General features: G+C 42.0%; 1 protein-coding gene across 1 annotated transcript in view; it reads right to left on the reverse strand.

Annotated features, from left to right (window-relative positions):
* LOC104523532 (ADP-ribosyl cyclase/cyclic ADP-ribose hydrolase 1) overlaps positions 1-13,174 on the reverse strand; it is a 22,748-nt gene extending 9,574 nt beyond the window's left edge. The window contains exon 1 of the mRNA XM_010166147.2: positions 12,936-13,174. Within this exon, the coding sequence (XP_010164449.1) occupies positions 12,936-13,174 (239 nt within the window). The remainder of the gene's footprint in view (positions 1-12,935) is intronic.
* Positions 13,175-19,129: the final 5,955 nt, after the last annotated feature.

Here is a 19,129-nt window from a genome sequence, read left to right on the forward strand (position 1 = left end):
TTCCTCACTGTTTGCAGTAATTTCCCAGTGTGCTCCCACTAAAAGCCATTTGAAGGATGGACTTTCTGTGTGAAGAAGCTAATGCCTTCAGAGCACTATAGCACTGATCAGTCAGTACATGACAGACACACAGCTGCAGGCTTTGTTACCAGTTACAGAATCACAGAATATTAGGGATTGGAAGGGACCTCAAAAGATCATCTAGTCCAATCCCAGTTGGTACTTGGGTAACATGTAGGATGTGTCATTTGATTAGTCTTAAAAATAGTCCTAAAAGGATTAGGAAAAATCACAGAATCACAGAATGTTAGGGATTGGAAGGGATGTCAAAAGATCATCTAGTCCAATCGCCCTGCTGGAGCAGGAACCTAAATGACATTAAAAAAAAAAAAAATGGCAGTAATTCATTGAAAATTAAAAAAAAAATTGCAGATTACAGTTCACTACAGTTGTGTGTTCTCAGTCCTACTAATGAACTTGATCACAGCTTCTACTGAGTGCTTATTTGAGCATCAGAGAGGCAAACTGAAAGGCATCTGCCAGCACTAGATACCATAGGGAATGCCTCTGTAAGGTGCACTTACAGGGGCTTGGGCCAGTATCATACTGGGAAGGACCAGGCAACCCACTACAAGTTGTTCCTGTCCTGCCTTCCCTTCTGCCTTTATTCATGTAGTAACAAATCTAGTGTCATATTATAAATGGCATTGGTTACTGAGAGGTCATACCACTCAGGTGGTTATGCCAGCAGGTTACCATGCCCCATCTTCTTCCAGTCCTCCTCTGTGAAGGGTCTATGCCAGATGTGTCCTCATCTCTCATTCCTGGGGCAGCCAAGTGCATTATGCTGCAGAGCTCCATCTGGGCTGCACATATCCCACGGCCTGACCTTGCTGATTTAAAATGAGCTTGTGTATTACCATGGTACAGCACAGTCTGAAATGCAGACAGAGCCTGGGGGCAGGGGCAACGCAGGTCACTCTGGAGGGTCTCCAGTGATATGGCCAACTGGGCCAGTTCTGGCCATATGTCAAATTTTGTTTCCCACCACACCAGCCTCTTACAGGAGCAGCCCCAGCTGTGTTAGGGACCACACTTCTTGTTCATATGAACCAAAATTACCTCCAGATCAGTAAATACTAATAGCGATGATGATTTTTAACTGGGCTGTTGTCTTTTATCCAGGAGAACTAAATGCACTTTCAGTCACTGTATAAATAAGAAGCCAAACTGCAGGTGCTCTAGGGCACAGTCATTGCTTTGCTGTTATACTGTCATGTCAGGGAATATTCACATGTTTTACTAAGCAGAATTTGACTTGGATGTATTAAATTTTCTCCTGAAGGAGCTTGTCTCCGGCTGCAAACTGTGAAAGTAACCCACAGAGACCATCCTCCAAACTTTGGTACATCATTTAGGGGATAGGAAGTTGCAAATACCTCTCCCTGCAACATAAGATTACAACATGACCACACTGAATCAGCCAAATGAGAGGGCTCCTGTTGATTAAGGGGTGACATTACAGAATAGGCAGCTGTCCCCTTTGCTTTGCACAGTCAATGGGATCGTAAAGAGAATTTGTAGGGCTTGGCTGTAAGCATGGGTACATCTCAAAGAAATTTATATGGCTCACAGTTTTTAATCTGTCAAATGATTTGTCCTCCTGGCAGGACTCGATTTTTAAGTTACTCCTGAAATCTGTTATATATAACAGTGTTAACAGCCACAGGTGACAGCTGGTTACCTGCTCATTCTTCCTTTCATATTTCAAAGTTTTTAAGCTTGGTCTCAGAAGACAAAGTATTTTTCAAAGAGTAAACCATGAGGAAACTTTAGGATTTGTTAATCCCAGCTCCAGGGAGATATGCCACTCTTTACAGCCTCACTGTTGAGGCAGACACTATTAATAAAGTTTCTCCTGTCCCTTTTTCGAACACAGAAAGAAAATATTTGTCTGGTGTGCAGCGTTTAACTCGCACCGAGCAGAGGTAAGGGCGGAGACCCGCTATAGCTCCGGGCCTCCTGAAAACAATATGAGAAGTTTGCTAGCACTTGGTATGATAAAAATGCCAGCAAAAACAGTTTCAGGTTGAAACAAGCACATCTGCCTTGCCAAAAAATGCCTGAGAAACACAGTGTCCTCCTAGAGCTGCTCCCAGCTTCTGACTGGGAAGTTCTCAGTCACAGAATGGGCTCATTTCACCTTCTTTGTGGTTTACAGAAGAAAAGGAGGGTGAGAGAGACATCACTAGTCTACCAGTGAACTAAATTTGTCTAATTCAGACACAGGAGTTCACAGTGGATACACTTTGGTACCACACTGCTGCAGGGCTTGTGTGGTCTCCTTCTCTGGTATTTGTTTGTATATTTTGGGTTGCATACTAATTCTGCATCGTATCCGCAAATATAATCTCTTTAAGCATAATGGATTTCTTCCTTTGAGGCTAACGTTATGCTGAAATATTTAAGGCCTTTTTTTCTACTACAGAATCTGAAATAATCCAAATTCAGTGACACGTAAAAGAAATACACTCTAATTTTATGTTCAATTTTTTCAAACTTTTTTTTTATGAATCAAGTTTGGGAAATGCTGGTAAATGTGAAATAATAACTAGCAGACTTGAAGGAACACCATAAAACCTGCTGAAAACTCAGGAACTGAACCTGCCACCCTCTCTCTGGATAGCAAGGGCTGCCGAACTTGCCTTATGACCTGGAGGCAGAGACTGTATCCTGCATCCAGTTTAGCATTGAATAAGGGCTGGGATACAAATAACCATTAAAACTACATTTCCTTATTAAATCTGAATGTTATATACACTGCAAAGCATATCCTGTCTTTGTCCTTACATTTAGGTAGAGGTTGTATTTTCCAATGAATTTTAGTATTTCTATCAATTTACCTTTTTTATGAATATCACATTAATCTATCAAACAGAAGCTGGGGCCAAGAATATTTCCATTAGCAGCTGTCGTAGCAGCCAAACTTTAATGTGCATATTAGAAAAATGGACAGCTTCTGCATCATTCTCTCTTGCATATCAGTACCTTGGTCTGGCTAACCTTGAAAGAATATCCTTTCACTTAAAGGAATGGGATGGCATTGAGCTACCCGGGAAATCACTGTTAATATAGATCTTTTTTTTTTCTTCTTTACTTTGTAATTTTATTTTTTTCTTTAACTGCACATAACAGAGTAAATTCATCCCCAGTTGAAATTTATTTAATTGGTATAATATAAAGGATGAGTTTCATCCCTGATGATTTCAGTTACACCATGGACAATGTCTTGTTTTCAGCTCAGCTCTGGACTGATGTCAGACACTAAAAACACCTTGTTCTGGAGAACTCGGTCAACTCTGCCCATATTGTCCAAATCACTCTACCAGACAGACACTTCCCTGGTGAGACACGGTCTCCCTGCAGTCAATAACAGCTTTTCCAAGGTCCTGAGTCCTCTAGGACATAAAAATGTCTCCAGGCCACAATGAGATTATAATTGTGGCCTCTGTGGTGGGGCTCTGAAGTTGGAGTTGGTAACAGTCCTCAGTGCCCTTTGTGTAACTGGCTTTTGCAGGAATCAAACCTCACCAGCAGTTGTCATTTGTAAAAAAAAATTCCTTCTCATTGGCTACCACCATTAGCCAAACTAGTAATGCAGGTACGCACCTAAGCACTCAGAAATCTGGCTCTCTAAAAAGTCAGTGAGATGTTTGCGGTTACTACAAAGCTCCTTAAAGAGTGTATGACTAATTCACACTCTGCTGGGAGTCTAAGGCATCGTCTTCACCTGTAAAAGAGCAGAGGTTTCAGAGGGAGAATGCCTATCAAAGGTCTAAATGGTGTAGCAATGTTTCTGCATCTAACAGACCTGCCTTTGCCTGTGTGTCACTTTATCTGCCTCCTTTAGGTAAACTGTGATGGCTGTATACAGCAGTGCAATTTATACATCCATATTGCATTTGTTTTTTCATGTGAGCTTACGAGTAGCCATGACTTTACTTTGTAAAATAATTATGCAATGAACAATAATCTTTATGCCTGTGCTGAAGGGAAGCCCTCGGTAATGCTGAATCCTTTTGCTACCTTTTCACCCTAAATATGTCTGCTTTTCCTTCTGCTGCCCCTTCCTTTCCTCCAGCCTTGCTGTGTCTCACTGCTGCTTTGGAGTACCTTTTTTGGAGCCGCTGCCAAGCTCAGTGCAGGCAGCTGTAGTTGGACTTCTCTGCAGTCAACTCGAGCAGTGCAGATGAACCCAAGGAGAACACTGCCATCACGCGGGAGAAGGGACTTCTCAGGAGCAGCAGCTGAGGCTGCAACCCCAAAGGCATGCAGTTCTTCATGCTGGGTGATGGCCCAACCCGTCTGCAGACCACTGAGTCAGAAAATGGGTACGTGCATGTAGCAGATCCACTTTGTTCTTACTATTCTAGCACCTCAAGTCTCCCATCAGGTATCTTTGTGCTAAAAATCAGATAAATGGGAATTAAGAGAGGTCAGTCAATATGCTGTCATCACTGAGGATTTGAGAAGACTAATGTCTGCTGCTTATACCATTAGGACAATAGAGAGAAGAAAAGTTACCAAGGGAAAGGATAAAGGAAAAAATAATGTAAGGGCTGTCGGTCTCAGTGTCTTCAATGAGCACTAGCCTCTCACTGTCCACTTAGTTTAACTACTGCAAAGTGTCTGCCACTGTAACATTTATGGTAACTGACTTTTCTTCAATATGAAAACAACATACTTGATTTTTTTGTCAGATTGATTTTGTAAGGATTGCTCTCCGTTAATGAAATAGCTCAAAACCCAGTAAAGAAAGCTCCAGAGGAACTGACTGGGGACAGAGACAGAGATTCAAAACTCTGCCTCAGAGAAAGATGACTTCTGGAAGTGTTGCCTGTAGGCAGAGCAATTAAATTCCCCATGGTAGAGATGAGAAGTCTGGAGGTCTGGAAAAAGAACTACAAGCTGAGATTTCCTCTGGGTGCACCTCAGAGCTGTGTATGTTCATGTATGAGGAATGACCTGGAACATGATAGCGCCTCATTACACCAGTCCTTCACCTTTGACAGGAATGAGACAGTTGTAAGGGCAGCTATACTTGTGGCTTTGGTTTACAGCTCCTGGAGTATTTTATGTGAGTCAGGAATTGGTGCTCCAGGACAACACTAAGCCTTATCATCCTTCTGGGAAGGGCTGAGCCAAGAGGTGGCACCTATAAACCAGTGAACAGTTCATCTACATAAGCAGATTTTTGTGATGGCTGGGTTTCAGCTTTCCCAGGTGAAAAAACAAGCTGCTTAAGCAGATGGTGTTTTCAATGATACTCTATAAATGGGACGCAGCCTCTAGAAGGGCAGCAGTCTCACCTGGACTGCATTTTGAAAGAGGGCCATAGTTGCTCTACAGTTTAAACTTCCAAGTGAGGGCCACATCTTCAACAGATAGAAAGAAAAAAAATTAAAGCTGGCATCTGACCCTTAGATTAGAAAGTGTGTTTTAAGTATTGTTTTATTTTTAATATTAAACTTGGAAAAACAATTCTATAAGAATGAACTAAGTAAAAGTATGTTTTAGCAGGGAAACACTTAACGGCTTAGTGCAGCTGCAGATTATTTTTTATAACATGAATCTGCAATACATTATAGAACTGAAGCTGCTGGGATGTGGCAAGAATGCAGTAAGTCAGAAGTCCCTGCTTCAAGGGTGGCAGGTGTCAGCAGGACAAGGACAAGAGAGCAGATAGGAGATTTAGTACGACTGTGGGTAAGCTCCTTGACACCTTATTTTGGTGTCATCTCCTGGGAAGATAGACTATATCTGTTTTTACCCTTGGACACTTGAGAGAGATTTTCCTTGGTTCCTAGCAGGAAAGAAGATCTATTCCTCCTAACCCTATACATAAGCAAAGTGATATTTCCCCATGGTGCTCTGGAGTGTTAAACAATTCTCGAGTTTTCACCATACCTTAGCAATGACAGCTGAGCAGTATCATCAGCAAGTCACCTCCGAGCATGGCCGTTTTCATGGACATCTCTACAGATGTTAGATGCGAACTGAAGTAGGGAGAGGTGGGAGGGAACAGAATTCCCTCCTCAGCAACAACAACAGTCTCTTAGATTGGCTCATCCAGACATTTAATAATTTCAGTTCTAGGGTGGTGCTATAATTTAGACAGCCACCAGTTATTGCTCTGTATAGCCAGTTCTATAAAATCAATAAACAAGAGAGAAGGCAAAGAACAGGCAGCTAACTGACTGTGCATGACTAAAAGAGCTGCATAGTTACAGAAGAAAACTAAGTTGAACAGTATTTCATCAACAAATACTTCTGATTAATGTGTAGGCTGCCAGTACAGAGAGAATTATATTATCTCTGGTATCTGGCATTAAAACCAAAGGAGACTTGTGCTGCAAGAAGATATTAATATATGGTGGTGGGTAATGGTTATGCAGTATGCGTAGGCTAACCCAAATATGAAAAATTATTTGAAATCCTACAAGATCTCACAGTAAGAACCATTAAATATCTAACCACTGTTAAATAAATGTAATATTTGAGTGTATGAGAAACACATAGTCATTTAATAACATTTTGTATATGATTATAACTCAATATAAACAACAGACAGATGAGTTGACATATGGCCAAAGCAAAAGACAAATTCAGATCTCAACAGCATTTCTGTACCTCAGAAGTGCAGTGATGTTGAACATGGAGCAAAGACAATGCATCTTTTGACATCTCCCCCTTAAATTTGCAGGACACTCTCAGACTTTGGGTTGCTGTTGTCAGTGGACTTACAGCCTGGGAGGATAAACTTTCTTTGCAGAAGCAAGTATGAGCTTTGGACAGAACTGGATGGCCTTCCATAATCTAGCATTGATCTCTATACTCCATAAGAGCAGAAGCAAATATGTTGGCAATGAATTACCTCAAGAACAAATAATTGATAGCTACCCACTGCCGTATGAACTTGTCTCTTCATAAAGAGAAAATTATTTCTTTGTGATGAACTGCCTCTAGAAAGAGATGACAATAAAACCCAAATGGAACTGCATCTTATAGCCCAGATTAGTTATGGAAACTTGCTTTAAACAGCATGAGGACTTATTTGAAGGATCAAATATAGAACCAGTAGCCCTACCTCTACATCCTAAAGTGCTAACAACTACCCATTTGAGCCTACTAAATGTTATATTCCAGTTCCCTGTTAAAGTTCAGTAGAGCATATTTCAATGGAAGTGTACATCTGAGTAAGGCTCAGACATCTCCAAGGATGGAGCCTCCACACTCTCCAGGCAACCTCTTCCACTCTGATCACCCCCACAGCAAAAAAGGCTTTTTTTTTTTTTTTTCCTTATGTTTAAATGGAATTTCCTAGATTTTAATAAGTGCCCATTGCCTCTTTTCAGGAAACTGAATACTACTGACAGAAGCCTGGCTCCCCCTTCATTACTCTCTCCATCAGGTATGAGTAGAATAGAATAGAATAGAGTAGAATAGAATAGAATAGAATAGAATAGAATAGAATAGAATAGAATAGAATAGAATAGAATAGAATAGAATAGAATAGTTGGAAGGGGCCAGCAACGATCATGTAGTCAAACTGCCTGACCACTTCAGGGCTGAGCATATTATTAAGGTCATTGTCCAAATGCCTCTTAAACACTGACAGGCTTGGGGCATCAACCACCTCTCTAGGAAGCCTGTTCCAGTTTTTGACCACCCTCTCTGTAAAGAAATGCTTCATAATATCCAGTCTAAACCTTCCCTGGTGCAGCTTTGAACCATTCCCATTTATACAAATTGATAAGATCCTCCCGAGCCTTCTCTTCTCCAAGCTGGACAGTCCCAGCTCACGCAGCCTCTCCCTGTGTGTCAGACACTCCAATCCCTTAACGATCTTCGTGGCCCTTCACTAGACATGCTCCAACTATTGTCCATGAGATGGTGTAGCAATTGTAACAATTCAAAGTTTTATTTTTTCGAATATGTATTTTTAGAAATAAAAAAGCAAAATCCTTTGCAATTTGATGTATATTAAATTGAGAAGCTTTAGAAGGCTGCAGTGCACTCATAGGGGTACTGTTGCAGTACAATTAAGTAGTAACACCACACTCTCCGTAAGGCTGTGACTCAGTAAAGGCATATTTCTCTTATGTAAGGCATATTTTCTTCATGAAACCCCAAATCTCGGGTAAATTTGAGCATAATGTCATGGTTCTATAAAATAAAGCTAAGATTTTTGTAACACCGAATCAAATCATGGCTGTTGTTTAGTGCCATATTTGATGTGAAAGTGTTAACAATCAGTGAACAAATACAAGGAAATTAAATTTAAAATGCCTAGCAAAGCGTGAAGGCAAAATGCAAAAGTAAGCATACAACAAATCCCAGATTTCTTTCTGGAAGAAATTATGAGGCAAGTGCAATAGTAGCTCACACAAAATCATGTTCCATATGTTATTTTTAACAAAATGTATCTCCATCTCCACAGGCTGCAAAGGAATGGAAAGACAAAATGCATTCATGATCATGCAGTCACGAGACAAAGCTCTCCTGAATGTGCACCAACTTTTACTAAATTTAAGGGAACTCTAGACTGTTTGAATTTTTTACAACTGGAATTTGCCACTAACTGTAAAAACAACATGTGTTGGTCCAATTGCATTAAAGTGGGAAATCTATGTTGCATGTCCCCACAACACTGCATGAAATATGTACTGAAGTTTCATACTTTGTATCTTTGTCACCAGGTTTTTGCACTGCTCAGTCAGACACAGTAGGACCGCTGAGCCTGAGACTCACATGCATTACTGGAGTGGCTCCCTGTCTATGTTCTTGATGCTCTCTTGTTGACAGAGGTTAGACAGAAAAATAAGCTGGCTTGACTTCAGCCTTTTTTAAATACTAGGTACTTGCAAGTTTGGCTTAGCTTGAGCAAGTCAGAGACCGAGAAGTGACTGCAGATCTCAGGGGGGAATAGTCATTATCTGGGAATTAAAAACCTTTTGAGCTAGAAATGTAAGATGAGTTTATTTCTAGACTGAAAAAGCAGCACTATGTGTGTTTTGGGGATCAGTGACTATGACCTCTTTTTAGATAATGTGTCTTCCCTTCTCTTTCCCCACGTCACAAATTGACAATCATATCTGACTCCAGCCTGCCAATTCAAACACAGTGAAGAGGACAATTAAACCAGTTAACTTCATATAACAAGTTTCATGCTACACCTCTTACTACCTGTTCTCCTCTAGCAGGCATCAAGGTGCAAAACCATCATAAACGACATCCTCCAAGCGATGGGTAGGTTAGTGGTTCACCACAACTGGTCTTGACCACCACTGACCTTCTGACCGACCTGGCACTGACCTGGTCCTGCACAAGCCTGGTGCTGCTGACCCTCCAGCTCTGTGCACCCCATTGACCCCTCCTCTCATTACACCAGGGGTAGATTCTTGCAAACTTAAATCTGCTTAGCATGAGCACTGGAGTATGAGACCTGCGAGTGTTTCGTTAGCCACAGGAAGGAGTCTGTATCACTGGGAAAGAGAAGACAAAGTAACCTGAGGCCAAATCCTTCCTCCAGACCAAAGTGCCTTCAGCCTTCATTCAGGCAATACATACCAGTGGCCATGGTTGATGAGTGTGGGATTTTTGCAAGACTAGGGAAAGCAGAACTTGCAGCTTTTGTTAATGTTGAAAAAAAAAGACCTACCAAAAAAACCCCCAAGACTACTGAGTTATGACAAACTGTTGCTTTAGCTGTCTTCTGGTAGCAGCCAGTATTTTCCAGAGAAGCCAAAAAGAAACACTACTCTAATGTGTGTATCCAGATGTGCAGCTGTGTGTGCAGGGAATGAAACCCCTAAAGCCTACTGCTATACCATCCTCATTTTTTCCTAAAAAATTTTAGGAAAAAATGGGGCTAATATCGAGAATACATTATTTGAAGCATTTAGTATTCCCTGTTTGTTTCTCCTCAATTTTGGCATGAGGACAGTTCTAAGCAGGAAGACTAAGGAAACTGTATGTGTACAAATAATAACAGCCATCCAGCCATCAGGAGAAATAAAACTGAGGATTGTATTGCATGCAGGCAGTTAAACAAAATTATTACCAGCAGGTGCTATATACTGTTCTTTAGCAAGCAAGTTCAATACAGGTTTTGATGTATTTTGGAGAATTAGCAAATAAACAGGATAAAATCTGATTGCATGAGGTGCTTACAAAACTTGACTGCAGACAACAGCAGTCTTTCTAGTGGCCTCACTGGCCTGGGGTTCAGCCCACAGTTTGTATCAGAAAAGATGTGAGCATGACCAGAACGCGGTGACTGTGTACGGTGCCGGGGGCTCCAGTAAGATGAGGGAGAGCACAAGGAGGTATCCTGTAGGATTAAAGCAGCTGTGATGGTGAAGGTGTACATTAGCATGTCTGTGGCCTTCTTATGTGATTTACAGCATGCAGCTGCAAAAACAGAGCTAAATGGGGGCTGTGAACTTTTCGCCCCTGTTAAATCCATTTGTGATATCTAGAAACATTATAAAGTCCATATTCATGTGTCAAAAATACCCCTTTTTTCCAAAACCAGACAGTTATTCCAATATGAAATATGGCACTCTAAAATGTAGTAAATAGTCACGCTAACTACTGCAGTAGAATAGATTGCTATTAAAAAAAAAAAAAAAAATACTGTCAAAGATGAAACTTAGTGGCTCTGATAACAATCTGAGGAAATGTCCATGAGTTTACTAACAGCAGAGCTTTTTAAGCAAATGCACACTTTGATGTAAGATTAAAGGACAAGAATAGACTATGGACAAATTTATGTAGAAATTAGAAGATTTTTAACCAAAGCAGCAAGATTCCCATGGTGGGAGTAGTGGCAACAAAAGTCCTAACTGAGTATAGGACACAGCTTGCTCAGCTCATAAGCCTGCCTGAGTTTCTGCAGTTCCCTGTTCCTACTACTTTTCTTTGATTAAGTGCACCAAAGATCTCACGTGTTGCAAGATCCAAGGCCTACATTAATGATGAAAGAGTGCAGGATAAAAGATATGGAGCTCTCTGATGTGTCCTAAAGGCACCTGCTTTGTTATCAGAAAGTGCCAGCGACAGAAGAGGTTGGTTTCACAAAAACTGAGCTCAGCAGGATCAGAAATGGAGAACCTCAGGCTGGATTCCCAGAAAGCACCACGTTTAATTCTCTGTTTGGAACCTCCTGATCATTTGAGCTATAGGTAAATGAGCATAATTTTTCCTTTTTCAGTGCTCTCTATCTCAAATAAATTTATCTCTTATATAAAATAAAACAAAAAAGGGTCCTACTATACAGATTTCATCTGAAAATGAGCTCACAGCCATGAAGCTATTCAACAGTTGGGTTACAAATAGCACAAAATGTCATGCCATGTAAAAGCAACCTTTTTAGAACACTTATAATCACGGGTGTCTGATTTTTTTAAAAAGTGTCCTTGAAAGAATTGCTTAAACAAATATTCCCAGGTCAGATTTATACTGTGTTGTGAATTAAAACATAGGTGAAATTGGCTCGACACATTTTCACACAGAAGTGGTTTTTACATCTTCAGCACCCCAATGTGAAAAAAACAAGCATAAGTAATAAAGGATATTAGGCTTCAAAATAATTTCTGATTTAAATATGACCGTATACTTCTTTAATAAATTAATGTGTGCTTTTAGAAACATGTACGTGATTTTGCAAATGCTTCAGGAGCTTTTAAATTTTATTTGTAAGAGAAACCCTGTTTAATGTAAAGTGCGAACATAAGTCTCTGCAAACTCAGGCCATGATTTTCCTTGTGCCCATTTCCCTTCTAATGCTGCAAATCAGTTTTTGCACACAGCACCAGACATCTGAGGCCAAAAGAAGTCCAAACGTGAGCGAAATACGTGCGGCTTTGTTTTCATCAGCAAAATGTCATGAAAAAGAGAGGCAGCAATTGCCTTTTTTAAGACAAAGACCAGATTGGTTCTGTCAGCCTGGGGTGGTGGAAATGTCTGACAGAGGCTTACTGAGGACACAAAATCAGGTGGCTGGTGTCACATCGCCCAGTGATGGGTAGGTCCCAGCTGAGACCCTGGCTGCTCTGGATCCTGTCCTGAGGAGCTGGGTGTCCCCAGTAGCTGCAGGAGGACCCGGGGCACTACTTGTATCATACTCCGCTTTCCCTTGCAGGGTCAGGGATCAGAAAATCAGCTCTCAGCCTAAACATGGTATTGCAGACCTGGGCCCAGGGAATCCTCTTCTGCAGTAGAGGAGCGGTGGGCTACTTGGGGTGTTTGCTGTGATGGGTTGAGCAGAGACCACCCGTGGGCGAAGGCTGTGCCTGGAGGGTCCATGCTGGCACTGCAAGCCATCTGCATCCCTCTGTGCAATCTGTCTACACTTATTGCAAAGTCTTACCCACATGCTAAAAACATCTGGTTTGGATAACCCCAAGATATTTCTCAATGTTTTTCTAACGTCTTTGTCCATCCTTTAAATCTGTGCCAAACCTCCTCCTTTTCTTCCTTCCCGTGTAGTTTTGGTTATGTCAGTTCAGTGTCACACGTTACAGGACTTTTAGCAGCTCAGCTTTACAGCAAATTGCCTTCACCTCCACGTACTCAAACCTGTTAGCTTTTATTTTAGCTGGCTTTAAGGAAGTTGCAAAATGTATTTATGATTGAGTTTTGACCTAGGATTAGTATTATTTATGCTGGTTCTGCAGGCTGTTTCCTTAAAAAACCCACCAGCTGGGCACCGGCAGTTACAGCCTGAGTTTGTACACTTTGTCACAGAACAGGGGTCTTACTGCCCTGTTTTCTCTCTGCCACAAACCCAGTGGTTGTGGCCGGGGGAGGTGAGATCCAGCTCTTTTCTGTTCTCCTTACACACCTGCTGCAGGACCAGGACCCCTACTCACCCCAGCTCAGGGTACCGCGCCATGACGTAGCTGTAGCATCTTCCCAGGATGACTTCTTGCAGATTCTTAGTGGTCCCTCTGTCCTTCCACTTCAGCATTTTGGAACCAACCTCTTGCTTCCTCGGAGTCAGGACAGAGGCCAGCACGACGGCGATGACGAGGACGGCCAGCAGGACCACCATCCCCACCAGAAGGACGGTTCGCTGCCGCGTCCGGGCAGAGCCCTGCTGGAACGGCATCCTGCCAGCGCTGCCTGAAGAGCAGCGGCAACTGCTCTCCCAGCGCAAAGGGAAAACAGCTTTCCAGCGTCCGGCTGGGCGCCTCCCCCCGCCGCCCTGGGCTCAGCCCCAGCACTGGCCGGGAGGCCAGCCTGACCCCCTGTGTCAGCTTTGATAAGACCAAGATCTTAATAAGACCAGGGGATGCAGCGGCTGATCCAGAGCTTCCACCAGAACAGGAGGCTGCTGCCCACCATCCCGTTCTCAGCCGGCTTGGGACTATTCATCCCTTTTTAAAGACAAACAGCGGCTTTCAGGGCTCGACACAGGAAGATCAGAGCCTCACCGCTGTTTGCCTTCTGCTTCTCGCTTTACCATGACCATCCTGAGTTAAACTTTGCAAAGTTATCAGCAATAACTCGCAAAAGTGCATCTCAGGAAATTACTCGTAAAACTTCCTGAGCCTTTGTTCAAATAAAGGTCCCATTGTAGTGACATGTTCCAGCTAATGTGTGAGTAAAAGCTGAACTCAAACAATGCCAGTCTGTTTTCTGTAAATTAATTTGGTTTTAAGTGCTAGGTGTTGAATCTGACTTTACTGAAGGTGATTATGAACTTTGCAGTAGTTCATAAGTTCATATAATTCAAGTCATCAGCACACAATGGGGTGTTATTTCTCTCCCTTGCAGATAGGTTGGGATTAGTTGTCACATGAATTTCTAAGACTAGTGTGTAAATTGTGGGTGTTTGAGGCTGTGTGAAGTCACCGAAGGAAGCAATAATTGTTCCCTGGAAGAGGGAAGTTAGTTTCTTATTGTCCTCTGCAAAAAGAAAAATTCTCCTTTAGTCAAAAGCCAACATAAATTAAGACTCAAATCTCAAAATCTAAGCAAAAGAAGCTATGCAATGTCAGAACAACGTTAACTATAAATTATTAATAAAATGTTGATAATTGCTTACCAAGCATCTATCTTTAACAGGTTGACTGTGAGAAAGGGCACCTGTAGCACATCTCCGTTAGGACTAGGAAGTTCTGAAAGACCAGAGAAATGCTGTGCTCTGACCAAAGCCTTCCCTGGTAAGCAGTGTGTTAAGCACCTAACCTGAATTTTTCTGATCCTGCTTTCTGGGAAATGATGCAAACTTTGGGAGGGTTTTACTCAGGATTGAAGCTTCAGTTTCAGTGTGGCATATCAGGCTGTCAGCCCTGAAGTGGTCAGGCAGTTGGACTAGGTGATTGTTGTAGGTCCCTTCCAACTGAAATATTCTACTTGATATCTCTTCCTAACAGTGTCATCTCTTCAGAAGACAGCTAACAGTCCCCTCAGTGGTCCCCATTGCAGGTTCTGCAAAAACCTCAGGAAGCTCCGTAGGCGACAGTTCAGTAAGAATTAGCTCATAAAGGAAGTTTTCCCCCGTAATCCTTTCAATAAGCATGTGGGTTTTGCCTTAGCAGGCTGAGATGATTGTTCTTTACTTGTTCCTTGTATTCATCATCCTGTGAATATGAATGCAAAGTATTCACAGCTGAATTTTGTGATCTTTTATTATAAACAAGAGGGGTTATTGAATCTGGTTTATTTTTCCCTTAAATATTAGCAAGTGTTTTCAACTTGCTGCTTTTCAGTTTCACTAAATAAGATACCATGTTTTAAAGAAAACAACTAGTCACCCTAAGCAGTTTATGCAGTGAAACTGCCATCTCTGCCTGCTCTGGGTGTTGAAGATACCTATCTTCAGTAAGTCTAAGAGTTGCTTTTAGAGTGGAATGGTGGAATAGTTAATTTAAAAGTTTAAAACTTTTAGAAAACACTGTTTTTCAGTAACCTGGTGAGATAAAACTTTTTTCTCCTGCTCAGATATGACATTGATTCATTAAGAATAAATAAATAAAGCAAATGGTGGCTCAGTGGCTCTGGAAGGTATCCTCGCTGCTGATTTTGTAACAGCTCTACAACTACACGAGGAATGTCACAGACAAGTAAATGTCAAGTCTCCTTTCAGCAAGCCTTGGCAGCCTGATCAGGGTGAATAAATAGGACAAGCAGAGTGGAGGGGGCAGCAGAAAGGCCAGTAAAAAGCACATGCTCCCAGCAAAAGAAGGTGGTAGGTTCTTTCCCAGTATGACTGTGAGCATGAACTCACTCCTTGGAAATGTTCTGGCCCAAGAGTATTTCCACGAGAGGCATAAGTAAGATGATAATGGTGTGTTAGTGAAGAAGGGATGAAACAGTATTCCCTGAACACTGTGGGTGTGCTGGTGGACAGCAGGCTGGACATGAGCCAGCAGTGTGTCCTTGTGGCCAGGAAGGCCAACAGTATCCTGGGGTGCATTAAAAAGAGCGTGGCCAGCAGGTCGAGGGAGGTTCTCCTCCCCCTCTACTCTGCCCTGGTGAGGCCACATCTGGAATACTGTGTCCGGTTCTCAGCTCCCCAGTTCAAGAGGGACAGGGATCTTCTAGAGAGAGTCCAGCAGAGGGCACAAAGATGATGAGGGGCCTGGAGCATCTGCCTTACGAGGAGAGGCTGAGAGAGCTGGGACTCTTCAGCCTGGAGAAGAGAAGACTGAGAGGGGACCTTATCAATGTCTATAAATACCTGAAGTGCAGGGGCCAAATGGATGGGGCCGGGCTCTTTTTAGTGGTGCCCAGTGACAGGACAAGGGACAATGGGCAAAAACTGGAACACAGAAAGTTCCATACAATCTTAAGGAAAAACTTCTTTACTGTGAGGGTGTCAGAACACTGGAACAGGCTGCCCAGAGAGGTTTTGGAGTTTCCTTCTCTGGAGATGTTCAAAACCTGCCTGCATGAAGTCCTGTGCAACTTGCTGTAGGTGAACCTGCTTTGGCAGGTGGGATGGTCTAGATGATCTCCTGAGGTCCCTTCCAACCCCTACCATTCTGTGATTCTGTGATTCTGTGAACAGGGTGATGGGAGGGGAGCACAGAAGAGAAAGTGAAATGAGAAAGGACAAAGGAAGGTGAAAAGCAGTGTGTTTTACAAGGGTCTCGCATCCCCTTAGCTCTGTGGAGTGAGCTGAATTTCACTTCTTTCCTAACCAGTTTTGCCAAGCACACAACCTTAAGCTGAGTGACTTTTTTCCACAGGAATTCAGTAACCTCAACAGGACCCTAAGGAAATATGAATTTAGGATTTCCCCTGAGATTGCAGGGAAGCCTCATGGATCTCCATCCTTCTTGAACTGGGTTGCTGGTGATTATTTTTACCTCCTATAAGGAAAATTTTTAAAAGCACCATTTCTCCTAAACTGATAGCCAACTTCTGGAGCCCTCTGAGCTATGGGAATCTCAAAGAAAACAAATCTAAACTAATCCTGGTCTTATCAAGGTGTGTCCACTCTTCTGTCGGTGTTTACACTAAATCTTTGGGCAGGGTGATTAGAAAGTGGGTGTAAAAGATCAGAAGATTAAAATATTTCAGACACATAATTGCCAGCCTCTGCCTTGATACCATGTGTTGCGACAGGGGACTTCGATAAGAATGGACCTCTATCAAGTATAATTTATCAGCCTGCATACGTACTGCTAGGAGTATTGTAAGAGAAAAGCAGCTAGTTTCCACTGCTACCTGCAAGTTCTGCAGATCCTGCTTTTAAGGCAGCAAGGGATAACAAAACACCTCCCAGCCGTTCCCAAGGTCTGATTGCCCAAAAGTTTGATTCATCTTTTTTTTATTTTTTCTTTTTTTTTCTTTCTTTTCTTTTTTTTTTTTTTTTTTACTATCCATCAAATGTCAATAGTTCTAGCACTCAAAATATGGCTGAAGACACAAAAAAATTCTTCATAGCAGAAATTGCCGGTAAAAGGTGGTGTCCAGCAGGTGGGACTGAACCCGTCTCAAAAAACAGTGACCTGTAAACATAGGTAAGAAGATGTATGTTATGCATCTTTTCAGTGCTTCTATGAAACTCTGGAAGTGGTTCTATCTCAATGAGTAAAAAAGTTTGTTGAAAATATTTTATGATTGTGTGGTCTGCCTGTGTCCTGGTCTTTCCTCACTGGCCTCTATTTCCCGCCCGGATGTGCTGTGTGGCCAGCACTCTGGTAGAACTGGAAACAACGCCCTTGCCTTTAATGGAAGTGAGATTAGTTATACTAGCAGTGGATTTGTCCACATGATAGAGAAAAAAAAAGGCTGCTTCAAATGCTACACAGATAGTTTAGGAGTCATGAAGACTCATTTCATCGTGATGCACTGTATTACAATGATACCACAGTATTCACAGTGCCACTAATCTCTCACTGTCGTGGGGACACCTGTAATTGCTGGCTGTCACTTCTCAGCAGAACTTAGGAATGAGAGAATATGAACTGAAAAGAGCAGAAGTTGTTATAATAATTAAAGAAATTATGTCTTTCCTGGCCTTTGTTGGAATAGCAGTGACTCTTGTCTTCTCATCACTTCCCAACTTCACAGGGTAAATGCTGTCATAACATTTAGAGAACGTTTGAGATGAACACTGAAAATAAAATGATAAATGGGCTGGGAAAAGGAAACCAGCTAGTACAAAGTGACAACTGTGAAGAGCTGTATGCCATCCAGCCACATACACCAGCTACTGTGGAAAATGCTTCTGGGCATCCCATTCAGCTCTCCTTTCTTTCAACTCCTCTGCCTGCAACAACATGAGGTTGCTTTCCTGGAGAGCTGTGCTCTGGGCCAAGTGCATGAGTGCTTGCAGGATATAGGACAGTTAATTAACCTGTAAGGGTCTCTATCTTCCTTTTGGCAGATCCCACTGCACCTACCCTGGAGCTATAGGTGGACAAAGAGACTGACAGACAGACAATGATACCCTAACTCCAAACTTGCACTGGTGGCCATTAAAGGACATGAAAAATGACCCATTCATGTCTTCTTCTGGTGGACAAGAAGCTCAACATGAGGGGGGGAAAAGGCTGACAGATGTCGGAACGGACAAGCAAACCGAGTGATTGCATCGGCTTCCTTTCATTTGTGAACCAGGCTCAAGATAAATTAGCTCCTCATTTATAAGGGTGCAAACAACTCTTCAAGAGCAGTGAAGCAAAGTGCTGTGTTGCAGTAAATAACAACATACTGACGTTGCTAACTGCAGGTGCAATATAAAATCTAGCTGATTAACTAAGTAATTGGCTTTCAGACCTTTGTCAGCCAATCTGATATTGCAATGTTCCATCATCTTTTTTATTTATTTATTTTTAAATATATTCAGCATCTTCTCAATTCTTTGAAGGGATGTTGCATGCTTTTATCCTATGCCTCACTGCATACAGAAGCTGTTTGAAAGTTGATAAGCCTTTTCTGCTTTTCCTGTGCAGTTTGCATATAGAGCTCAGGGCTCTGCTGACATACAGCAACAACCCTGCCCTTCTTTAAATCCTGTGGCAAGTGTAGCGATGGACCTTGCTTCTTCTGAGCAACTAAAGCTGAAGGTTTGGTGAATTGGTCTTATAACCTTGGCCTATTCTATTAAATTTCTGCCTTCTTTGAATGGTGATTTAGTTGGTACCTGACCTGTGTCTAGGTAGTCTGCTGAAGCAATCACTAATGTAGACATTAAACTCACTGCTGCTGAGTTTAAAGATGCATGTATTTGCATTTTCAAGTTTTTATTTTACATACTTCCAGCTTTTCAAATCTGTAAGATTTCAGACCTGAACTCTTCTTCTAATGATCCTGAAAAATTGTAGATAATTTAGTTGTACACCAGTCCTCCAAAGTATAAATGCTGTGTGTGCATGTATGCGTGTGTGCTGATTCATTGCTACCAAACTGTGTGAGGTGGTGCCCCGAACTGATTCCATGGAAAAATCAGTAATGTCTTAATTGCTACCTGACTCTGAGTCTCGAATGGACACTTCTGAACTCGGTAATACACCCGTGTTTAAGCACCCAGCACTTTTCAGTACAAATAGAAACAACATTAGATCTTAGGCATCCTTATGTTTAAGAATTACAGGATAGAAAGTGG

This window comes from Antrostomus carolinensis, unplaced genomic scaffold (genome assembly GCF_000700745.2).
Source record: "Antrostomus carolinensis isolate BGI_N321 unplaced genomic scaffold, ASM70074v2 scaffold21104, whole genome shotgun sequence".
Taxonomy (NCBI): Eukaryota; Metazoa; Chordata; class Aves; order Caprimulgiformes; family Caprimulgidae; genus Antrostomus; species Antrostomus carolinensis.